We start from the raw sequence: 26,145 nt of genomic DNA, 5'->3' as shown, positions 1-26,145 counted from the left end.
GGTGGGCACTATGGCATCCACAAGCAGTAAAGTAAAAGGACAAGAACTGAGGGTTAAGCTCAGTCCTCATGAGCCAAACCACACTGTAGTACTACTAACAAAAGAGTTTTTCTGCTCTTTTGTCATTTCCTTAAAAGCTGGTTCCCTTTTTGCAAGGCTCTTTTGCATCATTTCCTTGCAGGAATCTGGGGCTCTTAGTATAACAAAGAAAGGAACTTTTTCTTGATTGCAGAGCAGGTACTAATTTCAAAGAGCCTGTATTCACACTTAGTAGTATTTCATTAAAATGTTTATAGTCCATACACTATGCCAGTTATGGCTGTCAATTCAGCCTACTACAGAATTCAAAATAACAAGAGAAATGAAAATAACAAGAAAAAAAATATTATTTCGGTAGACCTATCACATAGAAAGTCTGTGATCGTTAAGAAAAAAAGGACAGGAACGCTGACGATATGTACGTGGTGTATGCATGCAGAACTTTCAACAAGCAAGTTCCACTTTGGGCGGGGAAGCTTCTTATCAAACAAGTATGCAAGTAAAATAGCCATCGGAAACCCAGAGCTACTTCTCCAACAACAGCTTATTTCATGGAAGTGCTGTAAGATTGCGTTAAAGTACAAGATTATAAAGAGTTGTTGACGGAACACGAAACAATGGTCCATCTGTGCCTCGCGAACCCATTGCCAAGCAGCCGACTTCCGCACATGCGCACAACAGTTGTTTCGGTTATTAAGACTACTATGGTCAGAAAGCTAGGCGCTTTATTACGTCTGCGCTTGCGCTCCAAAGTGCAAACTCCTGAGGCGCACGCGTCCTGAATGTCCGCTCTTTCTGCGCATGCATACTAGAATTCTCTTTAACGCCGGGCAGGACGGCTCCCTTTTTCTAGTAACTTCCCTGATTCTCTACGTCATCACCGCGCGCTACACCTTAGCCGGGCTGTTTCCGTTGAACTCTCCGCGAGTGGTAGAGCTTTGCAGCGTTGGGGCGCGTGCAACAGAGGTTGTAAAGGGGCAGGGGGGGAAGGATCGGTGTTACCCAGCGTTCACTGCGCGGCTTCACTAAGCTAACGAGCCGAGGAGGCCTTTTCAGCCGTCCGTCCGTCCCCCCTTCGGCGCGCGCCATGTCTGACAGTGGCGAGAGCCCCCCTGAGGCCCAGAGCCCCAACGAGACCCCGGCCCCTTCTGCCTCCTCGTCCGAGCCACGAATCATCAAAGTCACTGTGAAGACTCCTAAAGAGAAGGAGGAGTTCGCGGTTCCGGAGACGAGCAGCATCCGGCAGGTGAGAAGGGGAAACGGGAGTGGGGGAGGGGCGTGGCTGGTGCTGCCGCGCGGAGGGTGGCGGAATCAGGGAAACCGGCTCGTACCGGCAACTCTTCTTTAAGGCCCGCCTGCCTCAGAAGCAAGCAGCAACCAGCCTGGCGCCCTCCGTAGCCGCTAGCTAAACTGCTGACGCGGGTGGAGCGCTTGTCTAGTCCAGGGCCTGGAAAGGCTCTGGCTCGGTTGCAGACCGGACGCGTTGCTACCGTCATTCTTTCAGGTGGGTTTGCCAAGAATCTAATCAGACTCGGTGACCCGATCCTGTTCGGAACTCAGTAGAATTTATTATCGCGTAAACGTGCGCAGGATCGCAGCTTTGGAGAAAGCCTTACTGGTTGTAAGGTTCTGGTGGCTTTTAAGGAGGTATATGAAGTGGGGAGAGAATACAAAGGAACGGAATCTGTCATATGGGGGTGGGGGAGTAACAAACCGTTTCCAATCTGTAAGATAGAATTAAACATGAACTTTTAGCTGTCTTTTTCCTTGGTAATCTATTGATAATCAAGAGCAGTACCTACATATTATGATGAAGTGTATTCATATTATGAATAATGTAATATGCATTCATATTATGTTGCATATTATGATGAAGGGAATTCTGTGTTTTATTTGCATCAACATGTATGATGAAACTGCAACCGTCTTGAAGCCATTTTCTGCCTGGGAGAAAAATATTTATTTATTTAATTGGCTTATATTCTACATTTCCCCGCAAACGGGCTCAAGGCGGATCACATCATATAAAAATAACAATAAAAACCTACATATCAAAATTGAAACATCAATTTAAAATTAACAGTAAAAACAATAAATAAAACGCATCACTGGCAGAAAGGCACAGCATATCAATAACCAGTTGTAGGCCCACCTTATACGATGATATTCCTGTTGGAGGGAGTGTGTTGCTTTATAAATTGTCTGTAGTGTTTTAAGTACTATTCCTGAGAGATGTTTTTATTACTTTTGCAGAATACTAGTAGTTTTTACTCATCCTTGGTGTTAGTATGATGCTCTGTTCTGTATACACCTTAACTTGAAAATACAAATTACTTCTGTTTAAGTGTTTTGGATATTGTCTTCTACAGTCAACTATTGGAATTAGTTTTTAAACCGGGTAATTTTTGATTCTGGGGTATTAGGAGGAAAGTGACTAAGTGATATCAGTTATATTAATGCAACCAAACTTGGAGAGCAGCAGGGGATCAGCAGCAGACTCTAGAATTATTATGGGTAAAGAGATCCAGCCTCTTGAAAATGGTAAAGGTGATAGAATGCTTAACCTTGTGATTTCTTGAACAGGCTGAGAACTGGGTTTGGGGTGTGGGTTTGGCGGGCGGGGGGGGGGGGGAGTTGTATAACTAGTCAAATCTTTGTAGGAAAGCTTAAGAAATGTGTAATGACCATTGACTTGTTCTTCAAGGTTTTCAGTTCCTGTATTCTTATAGCTGCTATTTCTGCCTCTTAAAACTTAATAATGGTAGCTGTTGCAGTGGCTTTGGGTGGAACCAGTTCCAAATAGTGAAGTGCAGAATACAATTTGCTGCTATTATGAACCAACAGGATGTGCTTTTGCAGTTTTTTAATGGGTCCTCTTCTGATTTTGCAAGTCTTCAGATGGTTGTGTTCTTGAAATAGTCCATAAAACAATAACTAGACTGCAGGTGTGAAAACACAACATTATAAAGATACTTATGTATTTTATTTAAATTACAAGATGGTTAAGCCATAGAACATAGATTTAAGTAGTCTGAATAATGGTTCTGAATCCCTGTACCAATGTAAGCGTGCTAATACTTTAGAAATATGGTTGCCGATTCTATTTGTACCATCAAGATGAATTTGTTTTAAAAGTGATTGATTTTCTTTTGAATAGTTTGTAAAGGAAGTAATTTTTTGTACAGAAAGGATGACGTTCTCAATTCCCAGATGAGCAAATTTGCTCTGAGAAGTTCATTAGTGTACTTTGGAGCTAAGCTTGTTATGTTCATTACCTGTTCTTTGGCTTTGGACTGATACTGGCAAAGTTCAGGTTAGTTGGCTGCCTTGCTTGACGGTTGCGAGTGCGACAGCTGTCATTGTGAAAACCATGGGCTTACTTGTACTCAAACATACTGATATGTGGTGCAATAGTATGCTAAATGGACAGTGTTCTCCCTGCCCACATTATATAATGCAGTTGCATCACATGCTGCTGTGGATCTTACTGCTTTGGCTAGCTTTATGGCACACAGAGTCAGTAGAACTTCTCTTGTTGATTTAGTCATGCCCTCTTTCAACAGAACTTTAGTTCATGTTTCTGAAACAATCACATCTCATGCTAGCGTGGGAAAGACTGCAAACTAAGGTTGGTTGCAGTTAACAATCAGTTCTCCAATTAAAGGCCTTCTTAGTGTACAACTTTTCAGAGCCAGCAAAGTGCCTTCTGCATGTACAGCAAAGGGCTAATTCAATCATCCCATCCATCAGGGATTCTGATCATGAGCTGATCTTGTGCTTATGTGGCCAAAACTGCCCCATATGCTTAAAATTTGGATGCTAGAGCATAGGAAACATTTTTCTAGCCCTGGTGTGAAAATTGTAGATGTTCTTAAGTGTTCACTCTGATTATGAATAATGTAGAAAAAGGCGTCTTAGAGTTATACTGGAATTTGTGTAGTAATTTCTTACATTTGCCTTTATTTCAAATGCTCTTAAGAGGGGAAAAAACAACCTACACATAAAGCCTGTTAATGAAACCAAACGGTTCCATGCTAAATTTTATTGTAGAATCAGCTACATATAAGATCAAGTGCTTATATGCTTGAGTGCTATTACAATCTTTCAAAACAAATTCCATATTTGTGTATGTCTTAACAGCCATCATGTTTATATGCATGTAACAGTGATTATGTTCTGCTTTTATAATCATTTCAGTCTCTGTTCCTACAGTTACTTATGCTGAAGCTCCCGTCAAATCAAGGGGTCTCAAATGTCTGCTGTGTCTCTAATCTGACTCTAAATAGAATATGGCTACTGTTTCTGTTTACACAAAACAGCTATTCTGAATTGCTGAAACTGTTCCATGTCTTTCTCTTTCCCAAAATCTGGTGATATTTTTTGAAATCAAGCAGTTCCCCAGTTTTGCATTTAGAAATCTCTTAACTTGGAATATGCTTATGTTTGTTAACTCTTATAAAGTCAGTCTTATAAACTACAGCTAACTCATAATTATAGCTTCTATAGCTCGTAATTTAAAAATGTTACATGTGCATGATAACAACACTCTTTTTTAAAAGTTGTGATACTTCCTCCCACTTGATTACTGTGATTCATTTGCAAAACATTTTTCAGGTAACATCACTCTCCTTCACTCAGAGTTAGACACCACTGCTTTAGCAGATGAATTACTATTGGAGTGAAGGCTAGCTGTACTTGATGGGGTGACTTTTTGTACCCTAAGAATATTGACAAGCTGCTTGGGGGAGTGTGGTCTGTTGCCTCTAATCTTTTCCTTTGCTCATCTTGCCCACATAAGGCTGTCTTGGAAAACAGCTTGGAAATTTTCACTGGTCCAGAACGCAGTAGCTACACTATTGTCAGGACCTGGAGACAGGGGTGCAGTTCATCATTGATCTTCTGTACCTGGGAACTGTGCATGAGCAGGCCTGTCTTTGGATTGGTCTTTACAATTAAAAGCTTCCAGGGGATGCTGCACACTAGAGTCAGAACCCTGCTCCTGCCCAGGGACTATGTGCAGCTGTGCAGCAGTGTCTCCTACTCTCAGTTCCTCTTTTGCCGCCAAAGGAGAAGGTCATGTTTTAGGAGCAGGAACTCGTTTTTTAAGAGGGCCGGCTCTGACATAAATGAGACCTTGTCAAGCTGGACCGTAGGTGTCATAAAATGTAATGCTGGGTAGCAGAGATACAGACTTAATAAAGGACGCAGACAACCACAGTTAAATATTTTTAAAACTTAAAATAAAACATGCTTAAAAGATTAGCACTCTTGCAATATTTTGTTTATTTAACAGTCTCTGATAACTGGCACTTCTTGCTCTGAATTATTGCATCAAACAATGTCTGTGCTATAGCAATCTTGAATATGCTGGGCATTGTGAGCTTTTATACATAAGTTGCTTTGTGTGCTGGTCAAGAACATGTGAAAGTACCATGACACAGACTGAGGGCTATGTGTTTGTCTACAAAACAATAGTCTTTCCCAGATAAATAACTGCAACTCCTATATGGAAGGGCAAGAATAGAGAGATAGCAAGTATAGTGGTCAGTATCAGCCTACTTATCTGGGAAGCCTAGGTTAAAAATCCCTAGTTTGCAAAGAAAATGTGACATTGGTCTGGACACATACTCAGCCTAATCCACCTCACTGGCTTTTTCTTATTTCTCATCTAAATAGTTCACATTGCTTTCCTATGGAGAAAGACAGGATCATGAAGGCATGAATACAGTGAAAAGGGGGAGGCAAACCCAGTTGCATCCAGGAGAGCCCTAGCATAACAAACCAGCAAATCTCTCTCTTTTTCTCTCCCCCTTCCCGGGCAAAAAGCTGATATCTTGAATACAACTTCATTGGTCTTAAGGGTGCTTTCTTTGTATTTCTCCTATGCAATCAAAGGAACTGAGCAAAGGAAACCTCTGGCTCTTTCCCTCTCTCCCCAGGGGATGATTAGGGGGAGGAGCTCAGTAGCTCTACAGTGTGATTGAGAGAGCCTGGCAAAGCAAGCTTTCATCTCCCCCTTCCTCCCTAAGGGAGGAGTCTCAGCCAATGGAGAAAATAGAGACTTTGCTCTGTAGCTCCTGTGTGATTGAGCAAGCCTGGTGAAACAAGCTGTGATGCAGAAAGCAAGAGAGGGAAAAGGAAGCAGACAACAGTGAGTTGCTTGCAAGCCTGATAGGAGCCCTCCAAGGCCTGATCTGTCCTGTGGGCCACATGTTTGACACTCCTGTTTAGGAGTCTTCAGCTACAGTTGAGAGGATTTCGTTAGATTTGTTGAAGCTGTGTCGACTTCTGAGTCCCTTCCATGGCTCAGAAGGATCTTTTCAAGAAGTGTTCCCAATGTATAGCAAAGATGACCCAAACTGATGAACATTACCTTTGTTCTTTGGGGGAGGACATAGTGTTTCCACATGTAAGGCCTGTCAGCGCTTCACCCTTAAAGCTTGGGTGGATAGGGAATCAAAACTTAAGGCAATGTTGTGGAGAAACGCCTTTAAAACTTTGGAGCCCTTACCCAAGTCAGCCCCGAAGAAAGCTCCCAATTCTGATCTCAGTTGCTGTCCCCTAAGGCTCATTGTATCTCTTCTTAGACTCCAGCTAAGGATGCTAAAAGCAAGACAAAGGAAAAGTGTAAATCTTTTCCACAGCTGAACAGTCCCATTTGCACTCCTGAGCCAACTCCAGCTTTGCAGGAGAAGCCCAGGATCCCATCTCTGGGTCCAACATCTTCACTTGCTTCTGTTTCCAATGGGGACAGGGATACTGGCTTATCACTTGACCAGGTTGCACCTGAGTCCAGTCCAAAACAACTGGCCGTGGTTCTGTGGTCTCAGCCCCAACTGCCCATGCGGTGGCCTTCACATGCCTATATGATGTTCTGGGGTATCTGGAGGATTTGGGTGACAACTTTGCAATCCCTGGGGATGCGAGTTTGTATCATTACCCTCATGGAGTATTGGTGTATCTGCCTTCAGCGACCATCTCACACAGGCTATGTTCTCCTATTTCTGCAGTAAGAAGAGAAGAAACAGCAATTGAATCCAATGGATAAGATCATAAGAACATAAGAGAAGCCATGTTGGATCAGGCCAATGGCCATCTAGTCCAACACTCTGTGTCATACAGTGGCCAAAAAACCCAGGTGTCATCAGGAGGTCCATCAGTGGGGCCAGGACACTAGAAGCCCTCACATAGTTGTCCCTCCCAAGCACCAAGAAATGGATATGACACAACTTTGGATCTGAGCCCTGACAAGAGGGTAGGTGAGACATGTCTTCCATGGAGGATCTCTTTAATGTTTGGAGAACAGATGATTCATATGGCCCAGTCTCTTGAAATAGAAGTCCCAAACAAACCCAAAGATAAGATTCTGTGTTGCTTGTATTCAGAGTTTCCTGGGATTATCGCTGTCTCAGTGTTGAAGAGGCCTTGAGGACCTCATGGAGGAACTGTGGCAAAAAACTCACATCTCTCCAGCCTATCTCCAGAAGGGTAAAATATTTTTATAAGATAAAGGAGCCATTTAACTACTTGACAGCTCATCCTCCTTGGTTATGGAGGAAAGGTAGCCATACCACTACCACTCTGCTTCCACAAACAGGAAAGGGAGAAAACTGAATGTTCTGGGTTGAAAATTACATTCTCCAGCAGCTTTAAATTTCAAAATTGCTAACAAACCATTATGGCTGGTTATCAGCTCTTCTTATGGGGGGGGGGAATTCTTCTGTTCCTGGAACTCCTGCCAGAAAATAAGTTGCCCCCTCATTAAAGGTCTGCATATGGAGGCCATTAAACTTTGGAAGCAGCAAATTAATGTGGGATAACATTTCGCGGATTTGGCTGCACAGGCCATGACGAGCTCCATCATACTCAGGGACTGTGCATGGTTAAGATCAACAGCCTTGCCTATGGAGACCAGGCTTAAAAGTTGAGGACTTCTAAAACAGACAAGATGCTTTCTCTAAAAAGAACATGCAAACAGCTAAGTCCCTAGGAGTCTCACATTTGTCCATGTCCCATTTTAAGCAGAGATCCAATGTGAGACAGCGCTGTATTCCATATCAAAGGGACTACCACTGTGATTAATTGCTACGTTTTTTTCATTGTTATGGTGGTTATGTCCTTATATACAGGCTTTTTGGATTGAAGTTCTCAAGAAAACCCAAGATATTTTATCCATTAAAGTTCCACTAGCATCAACTGCAATTCTTTTAGATCACTGGAATAGGACAAATATTGATAAATCAAAACAAGAAATAATCTCAATTCTGCTTTCTATAGCAAAGTCAGTAATAGCAATGAAGTGGAAAGACAACAGAAAACTTAGTGTTAATATATGGATAAATAAAATATGGGATTACTTTGTATTAAGCAAATTAGCTTTTAAATTATTAAATCTCCAGCATTATATGAAAAAAGTAATTCAGCCATGGTATCTGGTAATTAGTTATTTGTTACAAAATGACCTCTTACCGAACAATCCTATGTACATTCGTTAACATACTTTAAAAGAAAGATAAGCAGAATTATCAAGTTATAAATCCTAAAATGTACCATGTGAAACGTTGATGTAACAAAATAATTCTCTAACACTAGTTCTGAAAGTTTATTATTGTTTATATATTTGTTTTGAAAATTAATAACATCTAATTTTTTTTTTAAAAAAGGGACTACCACTTATCTGGCCCCTTGGGGTCTCAGTATCCTACCCCAAGCCATTTATCCCACAACAGGGTTATCATAGGCATAAGGGTTCTGATTGACCTAGGTCGAATCAGCAGCCGCCCTCTTGCAGACGTCATCCTTTTTGACTAGGATCATTGCCAGCCATTGTTAAGTATGAGAACAGGCTGGCTCAGTTTGCTACAACCTGGGAGGCTGTTACCTCTGATGAGCGGGTTTTATTCATAGTTAAATGAGGTTACAGGTTAGAAGTCTTTTTTCTTGCTTTTTGCATATAAGGGAGTTCAACCAAGGAGCTTTGGGTCTTGCCCAGGCTTTGGCTTTCTTAGTTGACAAAGGCACCATAGAGGAGGTTACGGTGTCTTAGGCACCATAGGGTTTCTTCTCTCATATGTTCGCAGTTGATAAGAAATATGGGGAAGTTAGACTCATTTTTGACCTCAGAAAATTAAACATCATGTTTCAAAGTTCTGTAAGGTGTCCATTGCTTTAAATTTACAATTATTAAAATTTAATTATTTGTTTATTGTTATTGATTTGAAAGCTACATATTTCATGTTTCAGCTCACCCTCAGCATTCCAGATTCTTATGTTTCTCATGTGGGAGTGGTTCAGTCTGCTCCTCTGTCCTGCCTGAGTGGCTGTTGCTAGCCAGCAAAGCAGATTCTCTCCGTGAAACACAACCAACCTTAGTTCTGGCACTTACTGGCTCTCACTACTCACCTATTGGCTGAGCTGCCTATCACACTGATTCACAGAGCAAAGAAAGAAACCCTTACCTAGATTGGCTGAGAGATGCATCTGCTTTCCTTGTTTGGCTGAGAACTCCCTATCTTCCTCTGAAAGGGGAAAAAATGTTATCAGAAAAGAGAGCATTGGTCTAGAAAGTGTCACTACAGGTCTCAGAGGGAGCACTCCTTAGGCCAGTCCTGACTACAGCTGCCATTTCCAGATTAGTGGACATTCTGTGGTGGAGTTTGAGGAGGGCATAGGAGTCATGGCTTCCGGGCGGGGCCTGTGAGACACAGGTTTTTGCTATGGAAGCTGACTTTGTGATTTTGGACCAGTCACAGACTTCCAGCCTAACCTACCACCCAGGGTTATATGAGAGGAGACTGACATGAGCAGCTTTGGTCCCCCCTCCCACTATGGAAAAAGACTGCTGTTTTCCTACATAGAGACTGCAGGGAAGGGAAAGGCGATGATCAGCTGAAGTCGGAGGGGGTTGCCAACATCAGGTGAGGAAATTCCTGGAGATTTAAGGGATAGGGCCTGGAGAAGATGGGGTTTGAGAAGGGGTGGGACCTCAGACAGGTATAATGCTGTGTCCTTATGGAAAACCATTGTTGCCAATCTCCAGGTTAGGACTGCAGATCACTCAGAAATACAGCTGCTCTCCATATGGCAGAGATCAGCTCCACTGGAGAAAATAACTGCTTTGCAAGGTGGACTCTGTGTCATTATAACCTGCTGAGGCCGCTTCCCTACTGCTTTGGTCTCCACTGTGGAAAAGGACTGTGGAAGAGGCTACAAGGAGGGGGGAGGGGATGGAAAACTGAAGTCAGATCAGTTCCCCTACAAAAAACAGCTGCCTTGAGGTGCATACTCTATGGTATACCATAGCACAACCAAGCCACATGAAAAAACCTAGATCAAGCTACAAGCTCACACTCATTCGAAATGCCTCAAGGCGCTGAATATGACAGGAAAAAACTGCAAACAAAAGGAATGCTGAACTTCAGCATCTGTGTGACTGTCATTTTTCCCCCCAACCCCCCATAATTATTCTTCCTTATCTTCAGGGGTCGTTTTGGAGAAAAAGAGGTGCTGGAGCTGATTAGCACAAATTCATTGCATAACTTATTTGCATATGCCACACATCCCTGACATCACCGGAAGGTGTGGTAAATTATATCAGCTCAACATCTACCTTAAAATGCTTCTTGAATTATAATTGTCATAATAAAAGCTTACTGCCATCGTACTTCTAAAATTATTTTGTCCTATATGGCCACAGTGACATGATGAAGATTTCCATCTGTCTGCTTGATATGTTTTTGTTATTTTCCTATTTTTTGTGGGAGGAAATATTAGAAAGTTTGTTAAATCTTAAGAGTTCAGCAAAATTATTTGAACAATGGAGCCCAGAAAAAAGTATTGGGGGGGGGGGGTAAGAAAGAAAGCACAACAAAATTTAGATGTTCCAGAGCTCTGTTGATGTGAGCTGCTGTCCAAAATGAGGGCTGCTTATCTCCATTCTGGACCTCTTTCAGGGCTTTGAGCCGCCACAGAGACGGACACACACACACATGTGGGAGTGGGGAAGCTAGCATCTGTTTCAGCTGTGGGGTGGGTGGGGAGATAGCAAAGGGAGAGTGAATTAATGTCATGTGTGTGGGGGAGTGGGAAGACAGCAAAGGTGCAGATGACTGAATGTTATGGGTGGGGGGGGGTAGTTGAGAGGAAGAGGTGGTTGGGGGATATTGTATTAGGAAAAGTGGTGGTGGGATGTTTGGGGTGGGAAGACGCCAAAGGAGGGGGGAGTGAATACCTTGACTTGGGTGGGTGGAAAGACAGTAGGGGGGCTCTTGCCCAGATCCTCTTTCTAGAGCCCGTTGTATTTTCCTTCACAACAGGCCTTAGCCCTAGTTTCATTATATTATTCAAAAAGAAAGAAAGGAGCATGTGTGTGTGTGTCTCTCTCTCTTATATAGGAATAGGGCAGTTTTTTTCTGATGTAACACTTCTAATGAGCAATATATTGGTATATGTTCAGAACAGCATGTATTGATTGTAATGTAATGCAATTAATCTTGAAATATATTGCACCCTTCCTAAACTAAAAGAAAAAGGTGTTTGTTACCTTTATGCTTAAAGGAATCTCAGTTAACTTCCCACCATTAGAAAAGATTCTCTTACTCACTTAACTCCTGTTTTATATTTATCGCTTTAACTCTTGTTCCTCAGTTGGATCCGTACAGTTGTTGACCCATTACACTTGGCTTGTTCTTGTTTTGTCTTAAAATGTTGCCGTCATGTTATATGCTAATTTGCTTTTCAACCCTGTCTTATGAGTTTGAATGGTTTTCTTCCATTTCAGTGTATCTGTGTGCATGCACACGAAAGCTCATACCTTGAATGAAACTTTATTGGCCTTAAAAAGTGCCATGGGACTCTAGCTTTATTGAATTAAGGTATGAGAGGAGGCAGAGTTCAGCTCATTTTTGCCTAATCAGGGCATTTTTTAAAAAAGAAACAGACCTGTGTTCTACTTTATTTACCTGAGAATGGAAGATTGCTGCCTGTCTTTCTTTCTGATGAGGAGGGTGATCTTTATTGTGAAAATAGTGTGGGAAGGTTTATTTTCACCATCAGGTTCTTTTGCCAGCTAACTTTAAGAAACATTAGGCACAGAAAGATTTCTAGATCCATGCTTAACTGATCTTGAACCTTGTCTACTTTGGTCTTGCTTTCTCTCAGGGGTTCGCATTCATTTGTTATGAGGGCCGGGTCTGACATAAATGAGACCTTGCCAGGCCATGTGTGTCATAAAATGTAATGCTAGATAGTGGAGATATAAACTTTATACAGGATTCAGACAAACACAAAGGTTTTTTAAAAACTTAAAACATGCTTTAAAAATTAGAATTCTTGAAAAAATTAGGATTCTTTCTGATAACTGACACCTCGTGCATTGAATTATTACATCAAAATCTAGAGACAATTTCTATGCTATAGCAGTCTTGAGTATGCTGTTCAGGTGTGTGTCTGTAAGTTGCAAACCTACTTTTGATTTCTTGACATTCAGTACAGATATCTCGTGGTCAGTGCTTTGAGCCAAAGAGCCTAAGGAGAAAACATGGAATAGCTGGGCAATGCAAGCTTTTATACATGTTGCTTCATATGCTGGTCAGCCAACAGAGAAAATAGAGGCTTTGCTCTGTAGTTCCTGTGCGATTGAGCAAGTCTGGCAAAGCAAGCTGTGGTACAGAAGGAAGCAAGTGTGAGAGAATGAAGCAGATGATAGTAAGTTGCTCATGGGCTTGACAGGAACCCTCCGGGGGCATGATCCAGCCCTTAGGCTGCACATTTGGCACTGCTGCTCCATCTCTTGTATTACAGATAACAGTATGCATGCATTAAAACATAAATGGCAGACACTACAGTGCTTCCTGGATAGGGAGATGTTTGTCTTTATCCCCAGTCTGTAATGTTTCCTCCTTATATGCCCCAGTATGCCAGAAAAAACATTTATCCAGTGCATAGTGATGATGATATTGGATTTATATCCCACCCTCCACTCAGAGTCTCAGAGCGGCTCACAATCTTCTTTATCTTCCTCTCCCACAACAGACACCCTGTGGGGTGGGTTGGGCTGAGAGGACTCTCACAGCAGCTGCCCTTTCAAGGACAACCTCTGCCAGAGCTAAGGCTGACCCAAGACCATTCCAGCAGGTGCAAGTAGAGGAGTGGGGAATCAAACCCGGTTCTCCCAGATAAGAGTCCACACACTTAACCACGACACCAAACTGGCTCTGTTAGTGAATACATCTTCAGGTAAAACAGCTAACAAGTTTGCTTTTGGTGTAAAATCGAAGGCTTTCTGAAATAGTGAGTCCACAGTGGTATAAACACCACTTTAGAAAAACAGTCCCAATCTACTCAATTTCTTTAGAAGGATTTGTGATAATCACATGCATGGACTTGTTAATATATTTCCTCAACCTCACTGTGCTCAATCTTTTACCTTGAATGTTCTTAAAATCTGTCAGATAGCCAGGTGGCAGAATGATGGCCAGTTCTGAATGTTTCAATTACTTTTTCAACATTGATTAATTATTAATCTTAAAGCACAGGGTGTCTTTTTTATTGTGGCACATAGCTTACCATATTTTTAGCAGAATCAGGTGAGATAACAAACATTCTGAAATAAATTTGAAGTTGGTAATGAGGTGAGTGAGATGGTGATGGTCAATGCAACTAATCAAGGAGGGGGAGGAGTAAGCCTGTTCTGAATGGGATTGTGCCACCCTCAGCAGATATGCCACTGGATCTTTATCTAAAGATGGATGCCCAATATCATCTGTAGAATGTAATACTTTTAATCAACTTTGGTTGGTGCATCAACTGCATTCTTCCCTTGAAAAGTTGGATGTGACCATATTTAGCCATATGCTGATCCATCCACTTTGTATCTTTGCAGTGTGATCTGCATATAACTGTATTTGGATGCAACATGTAATAGCAAGGTTCGCTGGCATAGATTTATTTAGTGCATTTGGTCAGCTTTTTTCTAGTTTACAAAAATTCCAGTTTAAACAAAATATAGCGTAAACAGAACAAAGGGTGCACTGAACAGATTGGGTTGAAATCCCCTGGGGAAATCCATAAAGTTCACAGGCTGCGAGCTTTAGCTACAAGAATCAGAATGGGAACATGAATTTCCCCTGGTTGTAATGTGGCTAGCAGCCATCTCCCCATGATTTCCCTCATATGCTGATTGAAAACATGTTTTACCAGTTGTTTAAGGACTACACCGGCTTATAGTGTTGGGGCTTTGCCTCTTACTATTCTGCTCTACTGTTATATTTGCCTTTTCTTTCACAACTTTCATCTTGTACTGTATTATCTATGTTCTCTGCTTACTATTCTGTCAGTCCAGTTTTATACTGAGCTATGTGGTTTTGTTACAGTTGATTTTATGCTGTAGCTTTTTTCTATTTTTATTTATCTTTTTAAATTGGAAGTCACCCTGAATATTTAGCTAAAATGTAGGAGAAGCATTAAACAAAGAAACGGCTTATCTGAATGTCTGAGCATCTCTATTGATAGAGTTAAAAGTCTGTGATTTATACCGTCCTGTGGCCACTCAGTTACAGTCATCAAGTGACAACTGTATTTATGAAACAAGCAAAGGCTACATTTCTGTGCATATTCAATTGGAAATATGTTCACTGAACTCAGCAGGACTCAATCGAAGTAAATGTACAGAGGGTTAGTCTATAGTCCAACTGCATCAAATTATTGGAAGGACTTTTTGCAGTTGGATCTTATGAGATTAATTTGTGCTTAAAATCTAACTTCATCACCACAAGTATTTAAGCAATATGTTCTTTAGAACACAATACCAGATTTTCATAATATATTAATAGCCCTTAATGCATGGTGACAATGTCAAGGAAATTGTTAAATAGAACACAATTAAAAAATATTTCTGCTCATTTTTTCTTAAACTGTTTCCTTGATGCTTTTGTATGCAAGTCCATACAAGCAGGACTTGCGTATCTTTTTTTTCTAGCACAGGAAGATGGATTTCTCTCCTGTTTTACTGGCACTGCTGTCAAATATGACACTATAGCAACTCTTATTATCGGCAGCTGCCTTGACATAAATTACTGGCATGGGGGACTGTAAGGAGTAGCTGTTATTGGGCATGGCTTTCATCAGTTGTGTTCAGGCTGTAAGTTTTTACAGGTTTGATCCCAGCCTGTTTTGAGAGAAATGTCCTGGCAGCCTGGACTAGGTGGCATAAGATGCTCTTATCTAGATTGCAGCTGGCAATGCTGATTAACCAGCTGTCTCCTGACTGGTCAATGGGGCTTACAGGCAGGCAAAAGGGGGAGCATTGGACATTCAGGGAATGAAGCCTGCCTGAGATAGAAGTGACCCCCTCTCTTCTGGCCTTTGACAATGAATTGGCTCTAATGAACTGTTAACAACTGAGGAAGCAAGAGCTTTGGATGTTAGTAAGCCAGCCCCTAGTTATTCTTAGCTGAGTATTGCTATTTTTGTTGCTTGCCATTGTTTATACTGCTGGAATGGTTTCTGTTTGGTGTACACTCTACTGAACAAATTTCTTTTTATCACAAATTAAAGGGAGTTTTAAAAAATAAGCTTTTTTGCATTTACTTCTCAGAAACAAACTCTGGGGCCTGACAAGTATATAATCATAGCTGTACCGTATGCTAGAAACATATCTATATTCTACATTATGAAAGCGGCTTCTTCACCTATTATGCAAATCTGGGTATGTTGCACAATTCCGGTAGCCCATGAAGTCGAAGGGCAGTACAGGGTATGTAGGGGGTGGAGCTGACTATTGCTTGTCACTTCTGATTCTTTAGCAATTTCCTTCTTATTCTAGGAAGATTAAAATAAAACCCTAGTGATTCTTTATTGGTTGACTGCTCTACCTGTACTCATTTAATCACAGAATTTTTACCACAGTGATAGGCAAGTGTGTGTTCTTTTCCTCTTACTATGTAATTTAAGCTTCACTTTAAAATATTCTTGTGATTTTACTATTTAGCACTTTCTGTTTTCTGCTGCTTTTCATGCCCAGGATTGTTTTTTGGAGGAGTGCAAAAGATATGGGGAGGGAGAATAGAGGGGGGGGTTTGTCATTGCCTGAAAAACTAGAATAGTCTGGTATGTTTATTTCACCTTGAAAGTACTGTCAATAGAATTGAATTAGTAGGTCTTGTATGTTTGTGTGCCTCCATTTGGAGAGCCTTGTTATATACCTGTGCTTATGGCTACCAGTGTTATCCTTCTGGGCCAGTTTTTATGTTGAGGGCGGTCTGTTTTTTATGTTGAGGGCGGTCTGTTTTACAAATCTTGCCATTGCCTTCTTCTGCATCACAACCCCCATCTTCCTTAGTCTCCCATCCAGGTGCTAGCTGTGGCCAGTCCAGCTTAGCTTCCAAACTCTAATGAGGGCTGGGTAGTCTGGGCTGTTATGCTGCTACTCTCTTGATATTTTGTTAAATTCCTCTTAGAAATATACACAGAAGCCTGTTGGTAGGTATTGGCAATAATTATTGCTGTTTTACAGCTGTGTAATATATTTGTCATGAAGCTGTGTTATAATACCCTTGATGCACAGTATATATGCCTAGGGTGGGGAAAAAAACTAATTAGATGCTTCAAATGGGGAACACCATAAACTTTGTCACTTATATTGAAAACAATTCTGGGTCAATTATTGGCCATACTTAGCTGAGTCTTCACTAGGGAAGGGCATGGGTTCACCGTTTGTGGTTCATGACAAGAAGTTGGTGGCAGGTCAACTAGCATGAACTTTCCACAAACTTCCAAGCTGTGAAGTTATTCTGGTTGTGAATGGATATATTTTCAGACAGACTGCCTCTAGTCCACTCAATCTAAATATTTTTGAAACTTCAAAGCGATTGGGGGGGGTGGAACATGGAGGACATGTTAGAGGAGCATCCAGGGGAGGTCCCCGGTGACTTTCATAACCTTAGCTTGCACAGGATCCGTTCTATACACCCTTGAACCTGTGTCTGTCACAATGACCACCTGTGAATGACAAGCTGCCATTTTGGCAGGCACAGTTTCAGGAGTGTATAGACTGGATCCTGTGCAAGTTAGAGATGCCAGACCCACAGGGGATCTTCAGCTTATTCTCTCTACCTGCACTCCCAAATTTGACAAGAATTGGATTTTTGAGGTCTGAGTTATGGTCCCCCAAAGAAGGTGCCCCCAGGAAAGTGCTTTCTGGGGAAACGACAAGCAGTAATTTGCCCGGAAAACACTTTCCTGAGAGCACGTTCTTTGAGTGGGCATAACTCAGATCCCGTAAATTCAATCCTTGCCAAACTTGGAGGGCAGCTAAAGGAGAGTCAGCCCAGGATCCCCTGCTAATTTAGTGTCTCTAGCGCACTGTGGCCCATTCTACCACCTCATCAACTGTACTGGTTTATGAGGCAGCTAAAAGTTTGGGATGGTTTGTGGTTTGTGAACTGGGCACACCACGAACTGAACCGCAGTTGCTCAGTTCGTGCCTATTCGTAGTTTTCGCTGCCTAGGCCAATGGCTGTTAGTGGTTCAAGTTTTAGTACACTCTGTCCTATATTCCTGTGCATGAGCACTTAACACTGCTTGCATGCTTGATGAAAGGGAGCCAATTCTGTGGATTCTGGCACAACACGGTAGTCTTCCTCAAGCACCTCTTATCCCTGTGAAACTCAGACATTCAGATTGGATGAAACTATGGAGAAACAGAAGAAAAACTATAACACCTTCCACTAAGGTTAGAGGAAACTTAGATTGTCTTCACTGTAGGAATGTGCCAATTCTTGCACTATGTACATGACATCAGTTGACTTATAATGTAATGTTTAAGCTTAACTTTAAGGACAGTACTTGTGCTGTCTGTGGCTTTGCTTTGTCATAAGTAAAGCCCCAACAGTGCAATCTTAAGCATAGTCTGTGGATGTTATTGAGCTTTATGGACTTTATGTATGTGAACAAAATTGCAGTCAAATGCCTGAATGTTATAACACTATTGAAATACGAAGAAAAATTGTTTCCTTAGCAGCTTTAAAATATGTTTGGAGCACAGTCTAGTCATAGTTAAGTACTGTTCAGCCCTGTTTTTTAATGGGAAATGTTATGCATGTTCTTAGCTTTCCTGTTGTAATTAATGAGACTATAATACCTTTTAGCCTTTGTGCTTTTATATTTTTCTGAAGCATTTATAAACCCATCCTTATCCTGATTACTCCAGAGTCAGATCCAAATGGGTAACAATAAATATATTAAAACTGAATGTATTAAAATGTAAAATACAGTGAACATGAAAAAGAGTTAAAATATAACTACATTAGAAAAACCAATGCAAAAGCAGCCTGTTATCTGAGCTGTTGGAGATTGTACACTTGATGAAGGAGATGTAGAAAAATAGCTGTGAGGTGCAAAGCTACCCCATAGCAAAATTGCTGTGAGGTGCAAAGCTACCCCATAGCAACATTCAGGGGGTGGCCTCATATATGTGGGCCCCAAGTCATAAAGGGCTGGTGGTATTAAACTGGTTACTAATACTTAGAAAATGTTTTAGATTAGTTAATTGGATGAATAAACTATACTTTTTTTCAGTTTAAGGAAGAAATCTCCAAGCGTTTTAAGGCTCACACAGACCAACTTGTGTTGATATTTGCTGGAAAAATCTTAAAAGATCAAGATACTTTAACCCAGCATGGGATCCATGACGGACTTACTGTTCACCTTGTCATCAAAACACAAAACAGGTAGGCCAACTAGTGGACTCTCTTTAATTATGCATTACTAATTGTGTCTGTGATGGATCTTGATAGGATGACTTGCTTCAAAATGGAGCTTTCAATCCGTTATTAAACTGCTGGAATCTACTTTACATGAAGCTTATAAGCACTTCATACAGTTCTGTATATGCCTCTCTGCAGGACAGTGAACATTGAAGAGAACTGCTGTATCTGTTTACCAGTTTGTATTGGGGGTGTGCATTCCCCCCCCCCCCCCCGTATTTTTTGATTTGGTCTTATTGGACTTGAAAAAAAATTGCAATTCCCCCAAAACCCCAGGTCCCAATACCGGTAAAATATTCATATCAGGGATTTGGGGTCTTGGGGGAATTCCAATGCATACCTCCGGTTTGTACTATTAAACAAAAAAGATGCATGCTGTTACGCATTGTCTACATTTATGTAGTTCCTGCCATACAGTTATGTGTTTCTGTAGGAAACAATGTGTGATGTGAGCTTAAGAGAAACTAGCAAATGTTTGATTCATTCTCCAGTGGTCCCAGGAGTGGGCCAGTCCTCACTCTTGGATCATAGCTCCTCCCTTTCGATTGCAGGGCTTAACAAACTTGACCCGAAGGGGAGGCGCTTGCTCCTCAGAAGTCAGTTTGTTTAGCCCTGCAATCGAAGCAGGACGTGCTTTAGAGCCCTTTGAGGCCCTTGACCCGAAATTAAAAAAAAAAAAAAGGAAAGTAAGTTCAATGATTAATTACCTGATCTCAGTGGCAAAGGAATCTCCTGGCAAGGGAGAAAAGTCCAGCCACTGTTTGTTCTTCGAGGGAGCAATCCCTCCTGCACTGAAAGAGAGCGCCTGAATAGCCTCACACCAGAGGCACGCGTTCGCGCCCTTTCATCTTCCGGCCTCCTCTCAGCTCGGCAGGCGTGCCTGGGGCTGTAAACCGATCTTCCCCTTCAGCTCCCAGCAAAGGCACTCCGGCAACCCTGGGGGCCTGTGGAGCAGCAAATCGAAGGGAAGGCTCAGAGGGGAGCCGGACGAAGGGAGAGGACTCGTGAGTTTCATGCTGCCCTCCCGAAGCACCGCAGACAGCGCGATCGGTGCGATAGTTCCTGGAAGGGAACTCGAAGCTGCGGTAAGCCTGGAAAAAGGGGGGGAACCCTCTGGAGGGTCCCTAGGGGGAGAGGAGGTCTTTAGACCTGACCCAAGCCCCTTTCCCGCGGCTCAAGCTGATGGGGTTGAAGGTCTCTGGGTTTCAGACGCCTTTTTCTCAGCCTCCCCCCCCCACTCCACCCTTCACTCCCTTCTTTCCTGCTGTCTTTCCTGTTTACTCCTGCATTCAGGAGGGGTGGCCCTATCTGATATGGCCCCTGGGAAAGGGAAAGGGAGTTAAAACCAGGTTAATGCTGGTGGGGGGGGAAGGTTTTTTGGCAGGAATGGAAGCCATTTTGCATATGCTTCTTGTGTTCTATAGGGCCACTCATTCTAAGATGGCCGCCTCCACTAGATTTCCCATGGGAGCAATGTTGGAGGAGGGAACATGTGAGTTGGAGTTGGCTGATTCCCCAGCACAGGAAGAGGGGACAGAAGATCATCAGACTGATATCTCAGCAGATGAAGCTAAGTCTAATCTTCTTGCTTGGATTCAAGAGCTGGTCAAAAAAGAGGTTCAGGCAGCCTCTGCGGCTACCCCAACTCCTTCACTTAAGAGGGCAGCCAAACAAAAACACAGGGAGGTAGATAAGGAAAAGGAAAGTTTTTCCCATAAGGCCTCCCAAGCGCAGTAAGTTTAGTTGCATCCCGTGTCCTCTGATCAAGAAGAAGAGGACTCTGACTTGTCTGATGGCTCTTCGTCACCAGATACTGGGGAACTCTCTGAGGAAGAGGAGGGGGCAGCCTCTGCTCACTCCAAACTGTTTCCTGCAGACGAGTATCCGCGCTTACTCCCAAAAGTTATTAGAACTTTACAGATACAATATACTCCAAAATCTAAGGATGAGGAGGATGCTGAGTTCCCTGCAGCAACAGAGGATATCATTCCCAAGTCAGGTTCAAAACCTCTACAGGTTCCTTTGCCCTCTGGGTTCTTCTCTATAATCAGATTTGAGTGGGAACATCCAGCCAAGCCTAAGACGGTTTCCTCAAATTTTTCTAAGTTCTTCTCCTTCATCCCAGAGGCGACCAGGAGGCTGAAGCTACCAGTGGTAGATGACCCTGTCAACAGTTTGGCCTCTAACTCCATACTGCCTATGGATGCAGATGGGATGCCAAGGGATCCGACAGACAAGCGTATAGAGCAGGCTTTACGTCGTGATTCTGAAGCTTCTGCTAGTTCCTTAAAAGTGTCAGCTACCACATCTCTCTTCTGTAGGGCTTCATACATGTGGCTCTCTGATCTAGCTAAGAGGGAGGATCTGCCTAAGGATGTTAAGGACTCACTTAAGAAAATTACGCTAGCTACTGCCTTTGCAACAGACTCTACCCTTGAAGCAGTTCAACTATCTGCTAGGGCCATGGCCTCCAGTGTGACGGCTAGAAGGAATACCTGGCTACGTAATTGGGATGCGGACCCCTCAGCTAGAGCTAAAGTGGCTGCGGTTCCCTTCAAAGGGGCCTCACTCTTTGGGGAGGGCCTAGATAGATACCTCATAGAGGATAGGAATAAGAAAAAAAGTACTGCCCTCCAAGAGACGTGATAACAGAACAAGACAACGATTTCAGTCCTTTCGTGGAAATCAGAGAGACTCAAGACAAACCCCCTTCAAGCAATACAGAACAAAGTGGCAACCAAAGACCAGAGACGGCAGAGCTTCCTTCGGTGGAAAACAAAGTCATCCCATTAAAGGACAGAAGAAGCCTACATCAGCATGACTGGGCGGGTCCATTGGACCTAAGTCGGATAGGGGGACGGCTTCAAAGATTCTCCCACGTGTGGCATCAAACGATCTCAGACAGATGGGTGTTGGACACAGTTATCAACGGTTACTCCCTGGAATTTTATTCACCTCCACGACGCCATTTCCTGGAAGTACAGAGAGCTCAGTTTCTAGAGAAACATCATACCTTGCTGATGGCCATCGACCATCTGATTCAGATAGGAGCCATAGAACCGGTCCCGGAGTTGGAAAAATTTCAAGGCACATATTCAGTCTTCTTTGTAGTTCCCAAAAAGAGCGGAGACGTTCGGGCAATATTGGATTTGAAGTGGGTGAACAAGTCGGTAGTTACAAAGAAGTTTCGGATGGAGACTCTGAGATCCATACTACTGGCTGTCCAACGGGGAGACTTCATGGCCTCCATAGATCTGTCAGAAGCCTACCTTCATATCCCTATCGCCAAGGGACATCGCAGGTTTCTTTGCTTCTCCTACGACGGGTGTCATTACCAGTACAGAGCCCTGCCCTTTGGCTTAAAGTCTTCGCCAAGAGTGTTCACAAAAGTCTTAGTCACCCTTGTGGCGCTCCTCCTCCTCTGTTTCCGTATCTGGATGACATTCTGGTCAAGGCCCCGTCGGCGGAGCAAATGAAACGAGACTTGGATCTGACCATAAAGACCCTCAGATCCCATGGGTTCGTGATAAACATTCAGAAGAGCTGGCTTTAACCTTCCCAGTCTCTGACACATCTAGGGGTTCAGATCAACTCCAGCTTGGACAGGGTTTTTCTGACCCCAGAAAGGCAGTCAAAGATCTTGCAGCTGATGTTAGAAGTCCAGCAACGGAAGCGAGTTAAGTTGATGCTGCTGGCAAAGTTGCTGGGAATGATGGTTTCGTGCCAGGATGTAGTTCAGTGGGCACGGTTCCACACGAGACCTCTCCAGAAGTTCCTTTTACCCTTCCAGAAGCAGATAAGTACCAAAGCCCGATTTCACTGACATTACCAGCCAATCTGTTAAAAGATCTCGAATGGTGGCAAACTATCGATCGCTTTTCCTTGGGACAGGAATTGCGGGAGCCCAAAAGGGTAGTGGTAACCACGGATGCCAGCCTTTTTGGCTGGGGAGCTCACAGGGCCGTAGCCGTAGCGCAGGGTCAGTGGAATGTCCGAGAGGCCAAAGAAAGTATAAATCTTTTGGAATTGAGAGCCATACAACTGGCCATGCTTCAGATGGAAAAAAGAGTGATGGGGACTCATGTACTGATTCAGACAGACAATATGACGGCAAAGGCCTATGTGAATCGTCAAGGAGGCACCAGGTACCAGAAGCTTCAAGTCGAAGCACAGGTCCTGTTCACATGGGCGGAAGTTCATCTTCAGTCCATCAAGGCCGTCCATGTGGCAGGAAAGGACAACGTGGTAGCGGACTGGCTGAGTCGGCAATCGCTGGACCAGTCGGAATGGGCTCTTCATCGTGAGACGTTTCGAGACATTTGTCAAAGATTCGGGATGCCAGAAGTAGATCTTTTTGCCTCGGACGACAATCACCAAGTGGCTCAGTATTTGTCAAGGACAAGAAGCAGAGGAGTGGCAGCGGTTGACGCTCTGAACTCAGACTGGCCAAGGACTCTATTGTACGCCTTTCCTCCGGTCCAGATCATCCAGAGATTTCTGCAGAGGGTCCGGGAACAGAAAGCGAAAGTGATTGTGGTGGCCCCCTTTTGGCCCAGGAGAGCCTGGTTCCAGGAACTTCAAAGCCTGTCGATAGGGGAGCCATGGCGAATTCCATTGAGAGAGAATCTTCTGTCCCAAGGCGAACTGCATCATCCACGACCAGAGATGCTGCAGCTCACTGTTTGGAGATTGAGTGGCAGCAGTTGATTAGTCTAGGTTATTCTTCTAAGGTAGTAGACACCATGTTGTCTTCAAGGAAGAGCTCCACTAACAGGAACTATAATGTTACCTGGCAGGTTTTTCATACCTGGTGTGCAAGTAAGGGGGAAGATCCTTTACAGGCCTCAGTTTCTGTTATCCTTTCTTTTCTACAGGAGGGGCTAGAAAAAGGCCTTAGCACTAGTACACTGCGTAGACAAGATGGCAGCCATAGCAGCGGTTAGAGGGTCCAGAAAGGGCAAGCCTATTTCCGCACACCCGCATATCAGGAGGTTTCTAAAGGGGGTGGCTTTGGTTAATCCACCGCAGGTGCATAGGTTCCCCTCTTGGGATCTAAACACGGTGCTGAAGGTGCTGTGCGGCAAGCCTTTTGAGCCTATGGCGTCGTGTAGCCTTAAGTTGCTGACCTTTAAGGTGGCATTCTTAATGGGCGTCACATCGGCGCGCAGAGTGTCGGAGCTTCAGGCTCTGTCGATACATAAGGATCTCTGCGTTTTCCATCAGGACAAAGTAGTGCTTCGCACTGATCCAGCATTCATTCCGAAGTTGAGCTCACGGTTTCATAGGGCGGAAGACATTGTGCTTCCTTCTTTCTGCCCTAATCCAGTTCACGAGACAGAGAAGTTGTGGCACTGTTTGGATGTCCGTAGAGCCCTTAGTTTCTATCTGGACAGGACCAAAGGGTTTCTTCAATCTGACTCTTTGTTTGTTTCCTTTAGGGTTTCAAACAATGGACGCAAGGTATCAGCCTCCACCATTAGTAGGTGGATTAGGGGGTGCATTTGGGAAGCTTACAAGGTAAAAGGCCTGGAGCCACCGGTCGGGGTGACAGCTCATTCCCTCAGGGGAACAGCCACTTCAGCGGCCTATAGGGCTTTTCCTTCCCTGGAGGTAGTGTGTAAAGCGGCAACTTAGAAGTCGGTTCACTCCTTCACTAAGCACTACAGGACTGATAAGGCGGCCTCGGCTGCGTTTGGTAGGAAGGTACTCCAACACGTGGTCTCGGGACAAAGCTGAAGTGCCCACCCAGGGACTCGGCTTTTTTATGTCCCAAGAGTGAGGACTGGCCCACTCCTGGGACCACTGGAGAACGGAAGATTCTATTCACTTACCGTGAAGTCTTCCTTCTCTGTGGTCCCGGAGTGGTCCAGTCCTACCCACCCAGTTGTGTCGGGGGGGGGGGTATCAGCTTTTTCCTGGGACTTCGGAGTTGGAGGTGGACACTGTGTTTTGGGTTCCTGGGTCCCTCACTAGAGCCCCTTGAGTAAGGGTTCAGGATAAGCTCTGGAGGGAGGGGACTGTTATGTTTTCCCCAGAGAGGTTTTCTCCTGTTGTTCTTGGAGTTATTACTTGGGAGGTAGGATAGCTGGCAGAAGAACTGACTTCTGAGGATCAAGCGCCTCCCCTTCGGTTCAAGTTTGTTAAGCCCTGCAATCGAAAGGGAGGAGCTATGATCCAAGAGTGAGGACTGGACCACTCCGGGACCACAGAGAAGGAAGACTTCACGGTAAGTGAATAGAATCTTCCGTTCTCTGAAGTTAGAGGTTTTATGTCTCTCTGATTAACTAAGTGTTGCAGTTAGAGAAAAAGCAGGACTTTTAGGCAGGTAGTTGTAATGAAAACAAAGTTGTGTTAGTGCTTAATCTTAACACCAGTGCAATGCTGGTCTAATAAAACTATTTTTGAGGCATACCTATCCACTGTGACTATTAAGAAATGTGTTTGTGTATTGTAAAAAAGCCATTTATCCAAGATTGAAACAGTTGCATAGCTATTGAGACAAAAATTCACACTTATCTGTTATTTTGGAAAGCAGATTTTGCCCTTAAGGAATTTTTATCTCTAATAAAATTGAAACAGCCAAAAGCTTGGGATATATTCCACCTTCTGTTTATTGCCTTTTGCAAGCTTTTAAGTTCTGCTAATTCTACATTAGAAAGCAGAGCCCTGGGAGCAAAAATCCTTCTGGAATATTTTCTGAGTAAGCTTACAAGAAAGCTGCTGAAAGCTTCTCTTGTTGTTGCATCATGTTATAGTAATTCCAGCAGTCATAATTTAATATTTAGGTAGTAAGCACTATGTGCTGTCCATTCAGAGTCACTTATGTGGTTGAGTATGCCTTTAAGTTATTGAAGTAACTTTAATTTCTTGTGTCATGAAGATGTCACCATTAACATTCAGTTTATTGAAACATGAAGTGTTATTTTCTTTTGCATATCCAAATTTGTACTGAAAAAAAGAGGCCAGGTCAATCTGTAGTGTGTTGGAACTACTGAGTGAGTTTTGTGTTGGGTAGTTTGGGAAATAGCACTGATGAGTGCCTGCAACATGTATCTTCTAGTCCTTTACTTCTGGCATACTTAATTGACACTTTGCTGTTATCTCTTTCTTGGCAGGTAGCCTAGCAAATCTAGAATCATAGTGCTTGCGCTGTCATTTTTCATTTTGTGGACAACATAATTTGCTGTATAAGAGTGCTGCCAAACAAAACCAGAGGGCAGTAGTGGTGTCTGACTCACAAATTTATACTGTAGTAAATTTGTTAGTCTTTGAGATGTCACTGAGCTTGTGTAATTGGTACAGTACTAAGATACTGTGCCATATTTTCTAATGTTTTATATGT

The 26,145-nt window shown here is 43.1% G+C and overlaps 1 protein-coding gene across 1 annotated transcript in view; it reads left to right on the top strand.

Moving 5' to 3' along the window:
- The first annotated feature begins 766 nt into the window (after positions 1-766).
- UBQLN1 (ubiquilin 1) overlaps positions 767-26,145 on the top strand; it is a 49,845-nt gene continuing 24,466 nt past the window's right edge. The window contains exons 1-2 of the mRNA XM_060235402.1: positions 767-1,285; positions 18,616-18,767. Of these exons, the coding sequence (XP_060091385.1) occupies positions 1,127-1,285; positions 18,616-18,767 (311 nt within the window). The 5' untranslated portion in view covers positions 767-1,126. The remainder of the gene's footprint in view (positions 1,286-18,615; positions 18,768-26,145) is intronic.

The sequence above is a fragment of the Heteronotia binoei genome, chromosome 4 (genome assembly GCF_032191835.1).
Source record: "Heteronotia binoei isolate CCM8104 ecotype False Entrance Well chromosome 4, APGP_CSIRO_Hbin_v1, whole genome shotgun sequence".
NCBI lineage: Eukaryota > Metazoa > Chordata > Lepidosauria > Squamata > Gekkonidae > Heteronotia > Heteronotia binoei.
This window is presented reverse-complemented; position numbering and strand designations above follow the sequence as displayed.